This window comes from Aplysia californica, unplaced genomic scaffold (genome assembly GCF_000002075.1).
Source record: "Aplysia californica isolate F4 #8 unplaced genomic scaffold, AplCal3.0 scaffold00405, whole genome shotgun sequence".
Classification (NCBI taxonomy): Eukaryota; Metazoa; Mollusca; class Gastropoda; order Aplysiida; family Aplysiidae; genus Aplysia; species Aplysia californica.
In genome coordinates, this window is record NW_004797675.1 from 166242 (window position 1) to 183239 (window position 16998).

Here is a 16998-nt window from a genome sequence, read left to right on the forward strand (position 1 = left end):
GGGGGGGCGGTGTATGTTGGTAGGCGAGTTGATGTCTGTGCTTGTGTTTAAATTGATTGTCACACTTTTAAAAAACCAGACCTTTACTATGTAAAAGTCACACTACGCATTCCCAACGAACACGTTAAAAAAAAAGTAATTGCCTGTTTTCCAATTTATCAGTCGTCTGTGTTATTGCTTTGCGGCTGTTTCCAAGGTGCCAGCAACCTTCACTCGAGGCCCTGTGCCTTTGTCTCAATACTAATAGATGTTTATGGCAAGGAATCTGGATTTCAGAACGTTGGTTAAAAATACTTAAAAGCAAATTTTTGACTAATGGAAATGCGAAAGGGAAGTAGAAAAGGAAACTTTGGTTATTTTCTGTCTATTTCATACAAACACAATGTTTTCATGCCGTCCGTACTGTAGAGAATTGTTCATGTATATTAATATGACAGGGGCCAATGAATACGAAGGAGTTTGAAAGTTTCATGTACTAAGAGCTAGATTAATATGATGATCAGGCGTCTGTGGCGTGGAGTCAAGGCGGTTTGCTTTGCTGTTGCAAACAGGATATCTGAGTTCAACTCCCAAGTGGTAGGAATTTTTTTTCTTTTATTATCTCAGTCTTTCTGCAGTGGTGTTGTGTCCCTCTGAGTCCGAGGCCCTGGCTGACCGTGACAGTCTGAAGCCCGCCTTCTAAATGATATGACTTGTGTTTGTTGGGACGTAAAATACCTATATAAAAAGAATACAGATTATCAACATGCACTCGCCTGTATTTCCTTTGGAGGCAACTGTTTGGTTGATTTAATCGGGGGGAGTTTCTTAGCTGAGGGCAGTCGCTCCTCCCTGATCTTGTAGAGAAGATAGCTGAGGAAACTGACGTCCTTGCCATAGTGTGAGTGTGCTCTCATCTCAAGCTTTTCCTGCAGTGTTTCAGATTTGAGTTTTACATTTCATTTTAGTACAAGTTTTAGGGCACTTGCAGCACAATTATGTCATATAAATGAAAAAGATTAGAGGTGTGACAAGAGAGTTACACACTCAAAAAAAGGAGGAGAGATAGGGAAGATAGATGTTTTTTTGTAAAAAAAAAAAAAAAAAAAAAAGTAAAGCAAACCACATCAGAGCACTCGCCAACCATCCACTTTGAGGTTCAGTAAAAAGAAACGCAATGACAAAATAACGGTCTTACAGTGTTGCTCACAACAATAGTTTCCGTATATTCAACTATTTTAGTTGTATATGACGGCAGGGATAAGAAAGTGCTGTTATCTCTCTAGACCTACTAAGTCTGAGCATAACGATTCTATAAGATAAGTGGTGACACACGAGAGTTTATGGACACGTTGTTGATTTGTCAATGGTTAATCGCCGAAATTAGTTTTCCTCATGCAACTTAATAAATAGATAACAGAACCAGACTGCGGGTATATGGCACGTTTCTACTAGGAGAGTGATTAATAATGCCTTACCATAATACAGAGAACATAGTTCTAATAGTAATCCTTTCACTCACTTCTTGCCTCCCCCCCCCTCTCTCTCTCTCTCTCTCTCTCTCTCTCTCTCTCTCTCTCCTCTCTCTCTCCTCTCTCTCTCTCTTTGTCTCTCTCTTTCTCTCTCTCTCTTTCTCTAACTGACTATCTTTCTCCCTCTTTCTCTATTTTTATCTTACTCTCTCACTCTCTTCACACTCATTTTCTTTTAAGTTTTACTGAAATGACATTGATCAAGACGGTACCCTCCCCCCCCTCCCCCCAAACCCCAAAAAATGACTCCAGCTAAAAGATGCAATGAGAACGTCTTTTTAAACAATACCGGGGATTCGAAGTCTATACTTTTTATATCTGGATAAGTCATTTCACTTCAGGAAACAATAATTCGAAATCGTAAGCTATCCATAAAATGTATAGTTCATTAATGGTTTGGGTCAAATAGATGTTCTTTCCTTCTCTGAACGACCTAAGAATGTTTTATTGGTACATATTATGTAAAGTGTTTGTAGGGTGATGGGTTGGTGTGATGTTATCACATTATTTTTTTTAACGCAATACACAAACTTCAGAGGACATGTTCGGAACCAACTAAGTTAAGGAGTGCAAAAGACGAAACGCGTCGGATTTATCTCCATTTGTAAATATTTCACTGGGGATATTATTAACAAACTCCCCTGCTGGTGGGGGGCCCCGTAGTTTTACTATGGGGGAGCAAAGAATACACCTGCCGTGATACTGCGTGTCGTAAGAGGCGACTTAAAGTGCATAGGTCCGGTCGCCCGAAAAGTGCCAGTTTGCGGAGGGCCAACTACCCAACCTAGTAAAAAACAGTAAGTTACAGAAACACGGACAAACACAACTTTTTATTCTTCGATCTTGGGAGACGGAGGAGCTTCTGTATCAGCAGGAACAATGAAGGACAGCGGACAAAGCCGAAAGGACTCTTCTGACCCGAAACCTTCTCTGTCGAACAAGTCTCTCCGGATTGCGTCGTGGAATGTTCGCACCCTGTATGAAGCAGGAAAGAGTTCTCAAGTTGTACAAGAGATGAAGAGATACAGGCTGCACATACTAGGAGTCAGCGAAACACACTGGATACAGTCTGGACAGAAGCAGCTCAGCTCGGGGGCACAAGTATTGTATTCAGGGAGGGAAGATAAGTACCATGCGGAGGGAGTGGGAATCATTTTGAGTAAGTATGCACAGAAGTCACTTAGAGGATGGGAACCACACGGGGAAAGGATCATCATGGCTTCATTCACTACAAGGAGCAAGAACATCAACATGAATATAGTACAGATCTACGCCCCAACAAATGATGCTTCAGATGAAGACAAGGATGCTTTTTACAGCCAGCTCCAGGGGGTCATCGACAAACTACCAAGGAAGGATGTCAACATCATAATGGGAGATGCCAATGCCAAGATTGGTCAGGACAACGTTGGGTATGAAAGAATTATGGGACAACATGGCTTGGGACAAATGAATGAGAACGGGGAGCGATTCGCAAATATATGTGCTTTCAACAGTTTTGTTATTGGAGGCTCTGTTTTTCCCCACAAGAGGATCCACAAGGCCACATGGGTTTTGCCAGATGGAGTGACGGAGAACCAGATAGATCATTTTTGTATCTCTCGTAAGTTCAGGCGTTCAATGGAAGATGTCAAAGTACAGAGAGGGGCAGATGTTGGATCGGATCATCATCTGCTGTTGGCAAAACTGAAGCTACGACTCAAAAAGCACGGAACCAGCACAGGAATCAAAAGAACCAAGTTCCAAGTAAGTCTCTTGGACGGACACATGAAAGAAGAGTTTCAACTGCAGCTGAGGAACAGATTCCAACCTCTGGCTGATCTTGACGGGGAGGACACGGAGGTGGATACACACTGGACCAAGGTCAAAGAAGTCTTTACATCAACATGTCAAGAAGTACTTGATGGGAAGAAATGGGAGCACAAGGAATGGATTAGCCAACACTCTTTGGATCTAATTAGGATAAGAAGACAACTGAAGGCAGAAGCGAATGCAAGTAGAACAAGAGGAGCAAAAGCGGATGTAGTGGAACAGTACAGGACAACAGCTAAAGATGTCAAGAAATCAATAAGAAAAGACAAGGAGGAATTCATAAACAGGCTAGCAGAGAAGGCAGAGGAAGCAGCGATACGAGGGTACATGCGAATCCTTTATCAGACCACAAGGACACTTGCTGGAAAATATGGGAAACCTGAAGTACCTGTAAAGGACCAAGATGGGAAAAGCATTTTTGGAAAGGAAGCTCAGTCTAAGCGATGGGTAGAGCATTTCAACAGTCTCCTGAACAGACCACCACCGAGTAACCCACTAAAAATACTGCCAGCAAGAAATGAGTTACCTATCTGCTGTGATGCTCCATCAAAACAAGAGATTTTGGATGCCAATAAGAAGCTGAACAAAGGTAAAGCGGCCGGTCCTGACCAGATTTCACCTGAAGCCCTAAAAGCAGTTGCCAATGTGACGGCAGACATCCTATTCCCACTGTTTACCAGGATCTGGAATGAGAGCAAGTTCCCAAAGGATTGGAAAGAAGGACACCTCGTGAAGCTTCCAAAAAGGGGGGATCTCAGCAACTGCAGCAACTATAGAGGGATCACTCTTCTCTCAATACCAGGTAAGGTCTTCAACAGAATCGTTCTGGAAAGAATCAAGACAGGAACGGATCCAAGACTACGGGATGAACAGGCCGGTTTTCGGAAAAATCGCTCAACCACCGACCAGATTGCCACGCTGAGGATTATTGTGGAACAGTCCCTGGAGTGGAACTCCCAGCTGATTGTCAACTTCCTTGACTACGAGAAGGCCTTTGACAGTATAGACCGAGCGACACTATGGAAGATAATGAAACACCACGGAATCCCACAGAAGTTGGTGAACCTCATCAAAAGCATGTACGAAGGGACAAGTTGCAGGGTTGTACATGATGGCCAGCTCACAGACAGCTTTGACATCAAGACTGGAGTGAGACAGGGATGCTTACTATCACCGTTCCTCTTCATATTGGCAATCAACTGGCTGATGAAGGAAACCACCAGACGACACAGAAATCGTATACAGTGGACACCATGGACACAGTTGGACGATCTGGATTCGCAGACGACTTGGCGCTTCTGTCGCACACCCAGGAACAGATACAAGCAAAGACTTCAGTATTAAACAGCCTATCGGAGTCTGTTGGATTGAGGATCCACCCCGGAAAGTCAAAGGTACTAAGGACAGATGCACAACGAAAGGAGCAGGTCACAATAAAAGGAAAGGCCCTAGAAAACGTTGAATCCTTCTGTTATCTTGGGAGCATAATAGACAGAGAGGGAGGAACAGGTGCTGAAATAAAGTCCCGCATTGGAAAAGCACAGGCTGCTTTCATATCTTTGGATAGGATTTGGAAGACCAGAGAGATTTCACTTCGAACAAAGCTGAGGATTTTCAATTCAAACGTGAAGTCGGTCCTGTTGTATGGATGTGAGGCATGGAACGCATAGCAGACTTGTATAAAGAGGATCCAGGTTTTCTTGAACAGGTGTCTAAGAAAGTTACTGAGGATCAGATGGACAGACAGGGTCACCAATGTGGAAGTGTTAAGGAAAACAAGACATATCCCAGTCAGAGATGAGGTAGGAAGAAGGCGGTGGCGATGGATTGGACATACTCTCAGGAAGTCAGGCAGCTGCATAACAAAGAAAGTTTTGGATTGGAACCCACAGGGCAAGAGATCAAGGGGAAGACCTCGTGGAACTTGGAGAAGAATCACAGAAATCGATGTACAGAAAAGTGGGAAGACATGGAATAACATCAAGAGGCTAGCCCAGGATAGAGAAAAGTGGGGGGTGTTTGTCCGTGGCCTATACCCTGGTGCAGGGTGAGAAAGGCAATGATGATGATGATGATTATTAACAAAAACACAATATTAAACAGGAAAATAAATGTCAAATCAACAATTTAAAAAAAAATCGTATTATTCATCCACGGTTGAGATGTTAGATTTCTCTTGTCCAACTTTGATGTACACCTTTTACCTTGAATAACCCCAAATTAGAATATGGCAGAAAAGAAGCATATTTTGGGTATTTTTAACATAAAAATTGGTAAAGTTCATATTTTAATATATTTATTTCAACTACTGAAGAGAGTTTCTTTCTAGGCTTAGAACAGCTGAACGCTTGCCAGCGAGGTGTATCTCCACACTCCGTTACAAATTTGAAATTCTCACCGTGGCTGTCTCCTTCATCACTTCCATGGTGACCTGGTTCCGCCTGCCCACAAGTCTCTCCAGGTTCTTAAGGTCAAGGACGAAGGCGGTGGTTGGCGAGGTACTGGTCACAGTAAACATATACGTGCTCAGTTTGGTCACCACCTCCAGGTCACCTATCACCTCGCCGCCCCGAATGCTGCACAAGCATAGTGTGCGATCCTGGGATGTTTAGGTTGGGGGGGGGGGGGTAGGGGGGCAGTGTATGGGGAAGTGATTTGGAGGTTGAGGGGGGGGGGAGAGGGCAGTGCATGGGGAAGTGATTTGGGGTTTGGGGGGGAGGGGGGTTGTTAGAGAATAGTGTGGCATACTATAAATAGTGACGATACTGATAGTATTAATAGTAACAAAAAATATGTTATGACTTCCTAGCTTGTTCAAATTTTCTTGAAAGGTTAACAATTGTTGGGGTTTTTGTTTGTTTGTTTATTTGTGTGTTTGTTTGTTGGTTTATTTGTTTTATTGTTTGTTTTGTTATGTAATTGTGATTTCCTTCTTTTGTGGGTTAAACTGTTTTCATTAGTAATTTGTGGGGTTTCGCAGCTTTTTGTTTGCTTTTTGTGGAAAAAGGGGAGGGCGTCAATAACATATTTTGTGTGGCTGTATCTTCTGTCATACATACGTAGCACAATTTTTGAATTCTTATACGGGTTTTTGAAACCATTCCTTTCGATTAATTTGGAAGGGGTGCTATAATGTGTAATCAGTCCTTGTTCTCCTTTGTTCTCCTGTGTATTTTAATCTGTGTCTGGATAAGGGTGGGGGGTAGCCTCAAATAAATGACAGCCTTCTCGGGGAAAAGACAAAGATACGACGAGCCAAGTACTCGTAATTGAACAGGAACAAATTAGCGTTGGGACCAAAGTTGAACGCACAACGAGAACATAAACCACAGTCTTATCTCACAAAACGACGAATATTTGTAATCTGTGGATATGTTTCCCATACCTTCTTTAGTCAAAAAGAAAATGGTTTCAAGGCAAAAATCATAACATTCAAATTTCTTAACTTGAAAATCATGAGAAACTTCTAGCACTCCAACTTTCTAGGGTGAGACATAACACACCATAGTAAGTAAGACTGCACCCGTGGTGAACCTTGACACGCTATAATAAGTGAAATGTTGGATACCAGAGGCGGACAGTGACACAGAATAGTTATTGATAGTGTTCACTACGTGTTGAACCTTGAGCCACTGTAACAGTAAGTGGTAGAGTACACAAGAAGTGAGCAATGGCAACACAATAGAAGAGATAGTGTACATCAAGATCAACGTACCAAAAAAAGTTAAAACCAACCATTTACAAAGTGGACGCAGACATTGTGTTCACGATTTCTGTACGCTTGCTGATGAATAATGATAATGATGATAATGATAATAATAATAATAATAATAATAATAATAATAATAATAATAATAATAATAATAATAATAATAATGATAATAATAACAATAATAATAATAATAATAATACTTTAATAATAATGATAATAATAAGCATTATTAATAATAATTGCACTTACTTACCGCATATCCACGCTCTACAGCATGTTCTATCTGCTTTACAGCAAATATTTCCCCAGCAGACCCTAGAATGCTTAGAAAAATTGTCGGCTTCCCGAGAAGAACACAGAAAAAGCTGCAGATTCCAAGCGCTCAAATACTAACAAACTGACAAGATCTTTCACTGTCTATACCTGGGTACCCAATTTCACCTGAGTGAAGTGAGGAAAATTCGTGTTAAGTGCCTTTCTAAAGAACACAACGTCGAGCCACTGACGGAATGGGAACCCACTACCTCACGATTGCGAGTCCGACAGCCTTAATTTGGCACACATACCTGCACACGTTTTTCAGCAGCTGCGTATCCTTCCGTCCGCTTGACCACCAGATGTTCCGACTTGGTAGGCCACACGGCCGGATCTTCGTATTTCCTCAAAATGTTGTTCCGCCGGGATTCTCTGCAAACAACGACCTCAGTCATTATCGTTATTGCTCATGAATTTATCTTTTGAGGAAACGGAATGCACATCACGCAAGTAAATGAAATGATGTTTTATAGTGAGGGCGGGGGGGGGGGGGATTCTTTAATCAATTAAGAGACAAAATAAGAAAGAAGCGAGAGAGCACATACAGATGCACAAACGTGCAAATTGAGATAGTCCCTTAAAGGAAAGTAGACAGTACTTAAAGTAGATTAGCTTTTATTTAACTTTCTTTCAGAAAAGTTCTGGGACTTACCTATTTGTTTTGGGGTTGTTGTTGTTTTTTGTTTCTTTGTTTCTTAAATTGTTTTCTTTTGGTTTTGATTTATTTTGTATTAGCTTGTTTGATTGTTTGTACGTTTTGTGTGTATGTTAGTGTTGAGGAGGGGGTCGTACATTTTATTATGAGTCCCTGGCCTTTATGTACTACAATTTTGTTTAGACTGGTCCTACATCGATTGTTCTTTTCCTGTTGCACGTAGATTCATAACTTCCACCACACATGATGTTTTCCAGCTTTTATTCAGGAAGAACTCTACTGTTTACTTACCTAAGCCATTCGAACTCATGGGAATACAGGTCCACTCCTGCTTCGAAGGGCCACAAGTGACTGTACTGTTTCTGATAGGCATGTGGTTCCAAATACATATTTGCCTGACCCCTGAGTGCCAAAGGAAAAGAATGCTTATTTACCAAGTTGTGTGATTCTACGCACTGATAATTACAAATCTAGTCAATTTATACAGGTTTTTTTTTTCTTGTTTAACTCACTCCTTTTAATCTCATTCTTTGTCTGTGTCATAACTTAATATCTACCCCCCATCTTTTTTCACTTTCTTATTTCTATATTTCTCTTCACCCCCACTCCCCTCTCTGTCTCTCTCTCTCTCTCTCTCTCTCTCTCTCTCTCTCTCTCTCTCTCCATTCTCTTTCTCTCTCTCTTTCTCTCTCTCTCTCTCTCTCTCTCTCTCTCTCTCTCTCTCTCTCTTTCTCTCTGTCTCTCTCTGTACTCCCACTCTGTCTGTCTGTCTGTCTGTCTGTCTGTCTCTCTGTCAAAAACAAACGCACACAGACACACAACACATACACACACACACTCACTCACTCACTCACTCACTCACTCACTCACTCACTCACACTACTTTTTTTCTATTTTTTGTCGTCTGTCTGTCAAGCATCCAAACTGCTATAGATGGGAGCAGAAACATTGAGAGACAAACAAGTAGGCTTTAGACCTAAGAGGCCAATTGGAAACATAAAGATGTACACCGATTGGGATATACAAAGGCATAATCAGGCAATCGCCCAAGGCCTAGACGTGCCAAAGATATAGAAGTGGCCATTGACGGACTATTGTGGCGACGACTTCTTTCTGCCTTTGTGTCTGATTTGTATTGTGTGCCTGATGGTACAGGGAGAGAATGAATAAGTAACTGTCTGTCCGTCTCTCTCCCAAAATCACATAGGTAATACCTCTCTCTCTCTCTCTCTCTCTCTCTCTCTCTCTCTCTCTCTCTCTCTCTCTCTCTCTCTCTCTCTCTCTCTCTCTCTCTCTCTCTTTCTCTCTCTCTCTCTTTGTCTCTCTCTGTCTCTCTATCTCTCTATCTATCTATCTATCTATCTATCTATCTATCTATCTATCTATCTATCTATCTATCTATCTATCTATCTATCTATCTATCTATCTATCTATCTATCTATATCTTATTCTCTCTCTTTCTCTCTCTTTCTTTCTCTTTCTGTGATGGTTTTCCCAACAAAACTAACCTTTGCAATTTGTCTTTTTTAAACTTTAAATAGCAAAATGCACCTGTCAGTTTCCGTCCTTTTGACTCACTTGAGAATAAATATCAAAGAGGTCACAGGCATTCCCTGTTGGGTCATCACCGAGTCAAAGGGAAATGTGTCTTTCCGGAGAGACAGCTCCAGTAGCCGTTTGAACTTGGGTGACATGTGGCGGAAATATGGGTGATTCTCTACAAAGTGACAGACCTCTGCGTACTCCAGCTCTTGTTCTGCCTGGATAATGTGGGTGACATTGGTGAGAGATGGCATTGGGCAATAACGTGGGAGTGGAAAGTGAAGGATTACAGGGAGTAGTTGTGAGTGAAGATAAAGGAGTTGGGATGGGGTGGTGAAGAAAGACAGCGTTATCGTTTTGCAGAACGATAAGTGCGAGTGCACTTTCGTGGGTATACTAGGGAGAGAAAGAAAGAAAAAAAGAATGAAAGAGAGGGAGAGAGAGAGCGGAGAGAGAGAGAGAGAGAGAGAGAGAGAGAGAGAGAGAGAGAGAGAGGGATAGAGAGAGAGAGAGAGGGGGGGAGTGGGGCAGACGGAGAAAAAGGATGGGAGTATGTTTATATTTGTGTGTAAAACTATTTTATTCATGTACATGAGTGAGTGTTTTTGCGTATGCAGTGTAGATTTATTCTGTATTAATATCTTAAAGATGTTACGCCGTCATTGAAACGGGCATATTGATTGGGGGACTGGCTGCTTTAACCCTTCCAGACAAAGCTGACCTGAGCTAAAAAAAGAAAACAACATCACAGCAGACAACGAGTCCATGATTGTGAAGAATTGCTTAGTCAGTATGAAAACAATAAAAGTAAATTTTTGGAAAGACTTGTAATCAAGAATGAGACATGGGTCCACCGCTATGGTCCAGAGTCAAAATCCGCATCAATGCAGTGGAAATCGTCCTCGTCTCCAACACCGAGAAAGCAAAGGTGCAGCCATTAAGTGAAAAAGTTATGTTATCAGTTTTTTGAGTGGATCACGAAGGAGTGATCATGGCAGAATACTTGAAAATGTACATACGATCTCTGGAGGAGACCGTTATTCTAACCAGATAAAAAGAATGAATGAGAGGCTATAAGAGAAAAGCGCAAAGGAAAGATCCGAAAAAGCATTTTGCTGCTTCACGACAACGTGTCAGCACACACTTCAAGAAAAGCTGCAGATCTGGCTATGAACTTTTGCTACATCTACTCTGTTCTCCAGATCTAGCATCGTCCGCCTTTCTTTTATTCACCAAACTTAAAAAAGGATTTAGAAGGGAAGTGATGGTGAGGTCAAAGAAGCAATAGAGGGCTAGTTTTTCTGAAAACGAGAGGGTCTTCTATTCTCAAGGTCTTTTCAATGTCAAACACCTTTGGCAAAATGTATAACTGTGGGATGGGACTAAATAGAGAAAGATTAAGGTTAGTACCAAATCTCAGCTTTCTACTTTTATTCCTTCTAGGTAAGTTTTAAAAAACTTTTGATGTTCCCCTCGTACATGCATAATCCTGGTCTCTCCTCGTTTTCCATCCTTAAGGTTTTCCAAGCAGGTTGCTCTGGGTCTATGCAACCTCGCTTGCCTTCAAATTATTCCCCGGTTATACACAGATTTCCAAGGTCTTTTTGTCGATTACAGTTTCATAGAAACTGCATTTAGACAGTTCGTAATTGTTCTTATTTATGAGCAACACTGGTATCTTTCAGCGCTCTCCCAATTAATTTTTTCCCCTTTATGGAATTCTCTACAATTTCGCAAGAAACCACATGTTTGACGACACATGTCCTTTTGGAACTTTTATTGTGGCAGTTATTGTGATGCTTCTATTTTTCAGGAATGCACTCATTTTATTGGAACTGTCGTTGGCTATTGCAATTCTCCGTTTGAACTCTGTGGAACATTTGGCATCGGATAACAATCACTCGTACATATATCATATAGTTTGGACCGTTGATGAAGTTGTTTGATTTTTCCATTTATGCTTATGAGATCAGAAATATAATTTATTATTTTTAAAAAAATACAATGCCTTCTCTTTTCTGTTCGTTCAAAAGGTAATCCTATGCCTTCACCTTCCATCACAACATAGAAAGAATACTGAAGGTCTTTTCCCAGAATATCTGCAATCACATAAGTATCGTCATCACATCTGATATTATTCCCTCAGTTTGAGACATGGACATTTGTCTATATTTCAAAGAATTGTTTCACTGTGCATTTCTGGTGACATAACACACCCTAGCCTAACTCCCCTTTAAACTGATTATATTCACTGTCGTCTCCCTCAATGTTTATGGTTGTATTTTGATCACAGCATAAATCTCTAATAAGTATTAGATCCCTTCCATCTGTGTCTAGGGCTTCATTTGTATAATTAATGAAGAATTAATAAAGAGTTCTGTGCACTTCAATACGTCAACCCATTAAGATTACTGGGGTAAATATAATATTTCTGGTACCCTTGTCAGGATTTGCGTTTTCGATTTTTCTGTTTATAGACTTTTTCTGATTCTTCCCGCAGGTGTTTGCATTTTGAGTTTAGTGAAATGGCCCTGGAGGAATTGTTATACAGCTCAGTCTAACACATTGAGTGAATTAGGAAAACCTATTTTTTAATGACTTAATCACATCTCCTGGAATGTTGCCACTATCATATTGTGTACATTTAAAAGCTCTGCTAACCACAACAAATTCAACAACAACAACATAAATAGCAACAGCAAGAAGAGCAAAAACAAAACCAAGCAAACAACGAGGCAGACACATACGGAGAGAAGAAAGAAAGAAAGAAAGAACCAAAGAAAGAAAGAAAGAAACAATGAAAGAAACAACGAAAGAAATAAAGAAAGAAGCGGTAAGACAAAATGTGATAAACACTATAATAAAGTGTAAACTACTCATCATGAGGGTATTTTTGCCTGCAAAATGAGAGAGGCTAATAGTGAGAGACACAGTACCAAAGACTGATCGATAGATGTAGTGCTAGGGAATATAGTCACAGGAACATGATTTATTACTGACAGATAAATCATGATATAGGGGAGGGGTTTTGTCTTTCAGAGTTTAGGTATATGAAAATTACCTTTGCGGAGAGATGAACAAGGCGAATAACAAAAACATAAAACAAACAGAAGAAATACTGAGAGCCAGTGCGAACTAGACGTCTTTTCAACTGAGTTCTACATACCTAAACGACAGAACAAAAAATGGATAGAACACAAAGAGAGACAACAGTATTTTAATCGGCCTTTTACTACTGCGGAGGACCCTGTCTCCATCCTCTGATAACTACCCTTAAACAGTAGAGGGTTAAACCTAAGGCAAATAGTACGGAGAAAAGTGAAAAGATTCAACCCATCTTTTTGTTGAGATTTTGGCTTTTTTCAAGTTCAATAGTTAAAGTGAAGGTTTTACGGCACTTGCATCACAAATCGTCATTTAAGTGCCAAAAGTTAGAAGAAGTGTTGCTAGATCTAGAGAGTAACATACATAGCAAAGAAGGAAAATACAAGCTATAGATATTTAGCCACACTAGAGCAAATGTTGCATTAATTCCTTATTTAGGAGTGGCTCTTGGGTTATATCCCCCGATCTGCTTTCGGGGAAGTTGTGCAACTGTAAATGATTGTTTATAATGTCTCCATGTTTGTTTGTCTACCTCTGTAATTGAAGCTCAATTTTCCCAAGAATCAAAGCAAAAATAATATATTTGCTGTTGCTGAATAAGGCCTTTTAAATATCTTATCTTAGGTGTGTTATCATGTGCTGATACGTCTTTTTTCACTGCTATCTCTTTACGCATGTAATTATGTACGGTTGAGGTAGTTTTATTCTTAATAATCTTGTTATCCATGTAAAGCGCCCAAAGCTAATAGCTGTATAGGTCAAAGCGCTGTATGCATGTAATCTGTTAATGCTAATGTCTTGTGACACAATCGTCAATACCCAGAATGGAATTGACCTACCCTTAGTGCCTTATCAAAGAGCGCCTGGTCAAGAACTAAAAGATCACAGTCTTCATCAGCAAGGACCGTGGCATTGCGGGATTTGTCGTCACAGAGCAGGGCAGCCTCGCCGAAACTTTTGCCAGACTCTGAGGAGATATTGAAAGGAGAGGTGAGAGGGAACGTGGAAGAGAGAGAGAGAGAGAGAGAGAGAGAGAGAGAGAGAGAGAGAGAGAGAGAGAGAGAGAGAATGCGAGAGGTTGAGAGAGAGAGAAAGAGAGAAGAAAGCGAGAGACAGAGAAAGAGAGAAGATGATGGTGATTAATGAGTGAGGGTACTTCTGTTCTACTGCCTTTTTAAATGTAGGTGTTTTTACGCCCCTATCACGCTATTTAGAATTTTAGGAAGCTGGCTTCCGAGTCAACCCGACCAAACAGGAGAGGGATACAAAATCCAAAGGAAAAAACAAATTATTCGATTTTTTTAAATTGTCCCCACTTCGGAATCGACTTGGTTCTCCTTTGTGAGACAGCGAAGCGCCTAACTGCTGAACCACAGACGGAGGATTTTACAGTATGGGCATTGGCATTTCAAAAAAAGGTTTGAAAATATCAATAAATTAGACAGCATTCTGGTCTTTTATTTACTTGTATAATCTCCTCTAATAAGTCAGAATATTGTGATTACACGGTTGCTGAAAAGGAAACAAGCAATTACCAGTCTACACAAATTTCCTACCCTGTGCATGTTGGGAAAATGTATGCCTTCAAATCATTGTAAGAGCTTAAAGAGAAATACAAAGAATGTAATCAAAAGAACCGAAAGAAGAAAAGAAAAAGAAGAGTAAGAAAAGGTCAAACAGTGTATTTTCAGTAAAATTATATTCTTACCATATCTCATTATAAATTTGCCATATTTGGAGCGGTCTATTGACCTAGCCTTCCTTGGTTCGGGCGATCCGTTGGCAGCACCACCAGCAGCAGCAGCAGGGTCTTTGGGGAGCTGAGGGGGTGGCGACGAGGCCTGGAACGGGTCCTCCTCTCCTGTAAGGCTGGCGTCAATGTAAACGAGACAGACACCTCGAAGGATGATGTACATTCTGTAGAGACAGTTTGATAGTACATATTATGTTAAGAGAACTTTGATGGAAGTTAGACCAACGTTGTAGGTGGTATGCAGGTGCTCTGGTGTGGTGCACTCTTTCTTTTCAGTCGAACATCTACTGTGTTTTATCTCTCCTCCTTCTTGTTTTCGTTTGTTACTTTTTTGAAATTCATCTAATCTTTGGCACTTATATGGCCGAAACGTGTTGCAAATGCCGTAAAACGCTTACTAAAACTACAACCGAAGACACACGGAGATAATTAAAATTATAAGCCTAAAATACCAAGCACGTTCCTAACGGTGCAAAACTTTAGTTTGTTTTTAAAATGTATAGGGGCATAATATGGAGGTAACCGTACAACGACTTAAAAGAGAAACATTTGGGACAATATTCAGGTACGTCAGTAATTGCTGATAGTCGGGTTTAACGTCTCTTTCAATACGGTGAGGTTGTTACAGACTTACCTTTGTTCCCTAAATAGAGCAGGTTTGAGAATGCAAGTCAAACTTGGGCCACTCATTCTATACTGATGTCTATAGTGTATGGGTTAGGCGTTTCGCCGTCACACCGCGAAGACATGAGTTTCCAGTACAATGTTAGTGTAGATACAACTTTTATCGAATGCCTTCGTCTTTCTGCCGGGACGGTGCATCTATCTCACCCCTGGATAGCCCTATAGACACGGTCGAAGCAGCCCGCTTCTAAAATTGTGTAAAAAGTGTCAATGGGAGCATGACAACATTTACAATTAAAATCATACCCACACCCGAGCAGATCATGATATCAATGAGCGATCGATACGTTGGCCAAAGCGTATTATAATAATATTTGTTTCAGAGAAAGAAAACATCGCTTTGTTTCATTACTGCAGTATTGATGACCCCTTTAGTTACACAAGACAAAAGAAGACTTTGCCCCTCTACTAGCTCCCTTAAAATCACATACTTCTATCTGACATTTTTGGCCGTTTTGCGTTACTCAGACCATAAGGTCAAATACCAAATGTTGCATCTGCTCTATCAAAATCATAAGATTATTGGCAGTCGTTATCAAGATATTCAAAGATTTACATTTGAAAATCAAAATGTTTTACGTCTAGATTCTGAAAACTAGATACTAAGCAGAGAATGTTTTAATGATAGGGTAGCGTAATGTTAAAGGTGTCATACGATGCCAGGGTGTCCAGAATCCTCTTTTTGTGTAGGGCATTGTTTGAAAATATTTTGAATTTTAATCGTTTAATTCAACAAAATTTGTGTACTCTTTTTTATTATTAAAATTTGTGTTCTCGAAACACAGGTCCCCTTCTTTCCAACCCATTGTTATTTCAAGGATTTTCTAGAGTATACTTCTGCTATTAATTTCTTTAATTAAAAGTTTCCAAGATTGTGATATAATGTAAAGCAATACAACAACTAAAACTATTTCACGTAAAGCAAAGGATTTGCAAAGTATGTAAATACGATTTTCTGTTTGTTTGCTTGCCCACTTGCAAAAATAATAAGTTAAGACGACTGCCAAAAACAACTATAACGTAGAAATTACAATTCAGTCGCTTGGCAATATTTTTGTTTCTCAGCTTGACATAGTGAAATTGAAATCTTGAAAGTCTGTTGACACTTTAATAAAGCCTAAATATGTCCATCGCTGCAAGGGAACCCGTTTTCATGGGGGATGTTTCAGTCACGCCATAAGGGAAGAAGTCATACCATGGTTGTATTGTCTGTGTCATTTCCTCAAAGTTTCATTAATTTATAACAAAGTTTGCCACCGTTTTAGCTACGTCACCCCCCCCCCCTCACTTTTAAGCAATCACTACAGGGGGGGAAATAAATCAATCGATCCAGAATAAAGAATACGGATTGGTAGCTTGAGACATTGGGCAATGTGACCCCATAAAGTGTAAGAAGAGACAGAGCTAAATATTAAACAGGAAAATAAATGTCAAATCAACAATTTAAAAAAAAATCGTATTATTCATCCACGGTTGAGATGTTAGATTTCTCTTGTCCAACTTTGATGTACACCTTTTACCTTGAATAACCCCAAATTAGAATATGGCAGAAAAGAAGCATATTTTGGGTATTTTTAACATAAAAATTGGTAAAGTTCATATTTTAATATATTTATTTCAACTACTGAAGAGAGTTTCTTTCTAGGCTTAGAACAGCTGAACGCTTGCCAGCGAGGTGTATCTCCACACTCCGTTACAAATTTGAAATTCTCACCGTGGCTGTCTCCTTCATCACTTCCATGGTGACCTGGTTCCGCCTGCCCACAAGTCTCTCCAGGTTCTTAAGGTCAAGGACGAAGGCGGTGGTTGGCGAGGTACTGGTCACAGTAAACATATACGTGCTCAGTTTGGTCACCACCTCCAGGTCACCTATCACCTCGCCGCCCCGAATGCTGCACAAGCATAGTGT

The 16998-nt window shown here is 40.4% G+C and overlaps 1 protein-coding gene across 1 annotated transcript in view; it reads right to left on the reverse strand.

Moving 5' to 3' along the window:
• LOC101848372 overlaps positions 1 to 16998 on the reverse strand; it is a 56521-nt gene that overhangs the window by 11797 nt on the left and 27726 nt on the right. Inside the window, exons 5-11 of the mRNA XM_005104113.3 lie at positions 14361 to 14569; positions 13492 to 13619; positions 9584 to 9765; positions 8297 to 8407; positions 7602 to 7722; positions 5722 to 5922; positions 756 to 908 (exon numbers count right to left, since the gene is read on the reverse strand). Coding sequence (XP_005104170.1) covers positions 756 to 908; positions 5722 to 5922; positions 7602 to 7722; positions 8297 to 8407; positions 9584 to 9765; positions 13492 to 13619; positions 14361 to 14569 — 1105 coding nt within the window. The remainder of the gene's footprint in view (positions 1 to 755; positions 909 to 5721; positions 5923 to 7601; positions 7723 to 8296; positions 8408 to 9583; positions 9766 to 13491; positions 13620 to 14360; positions 14570 to 16998) is intronic.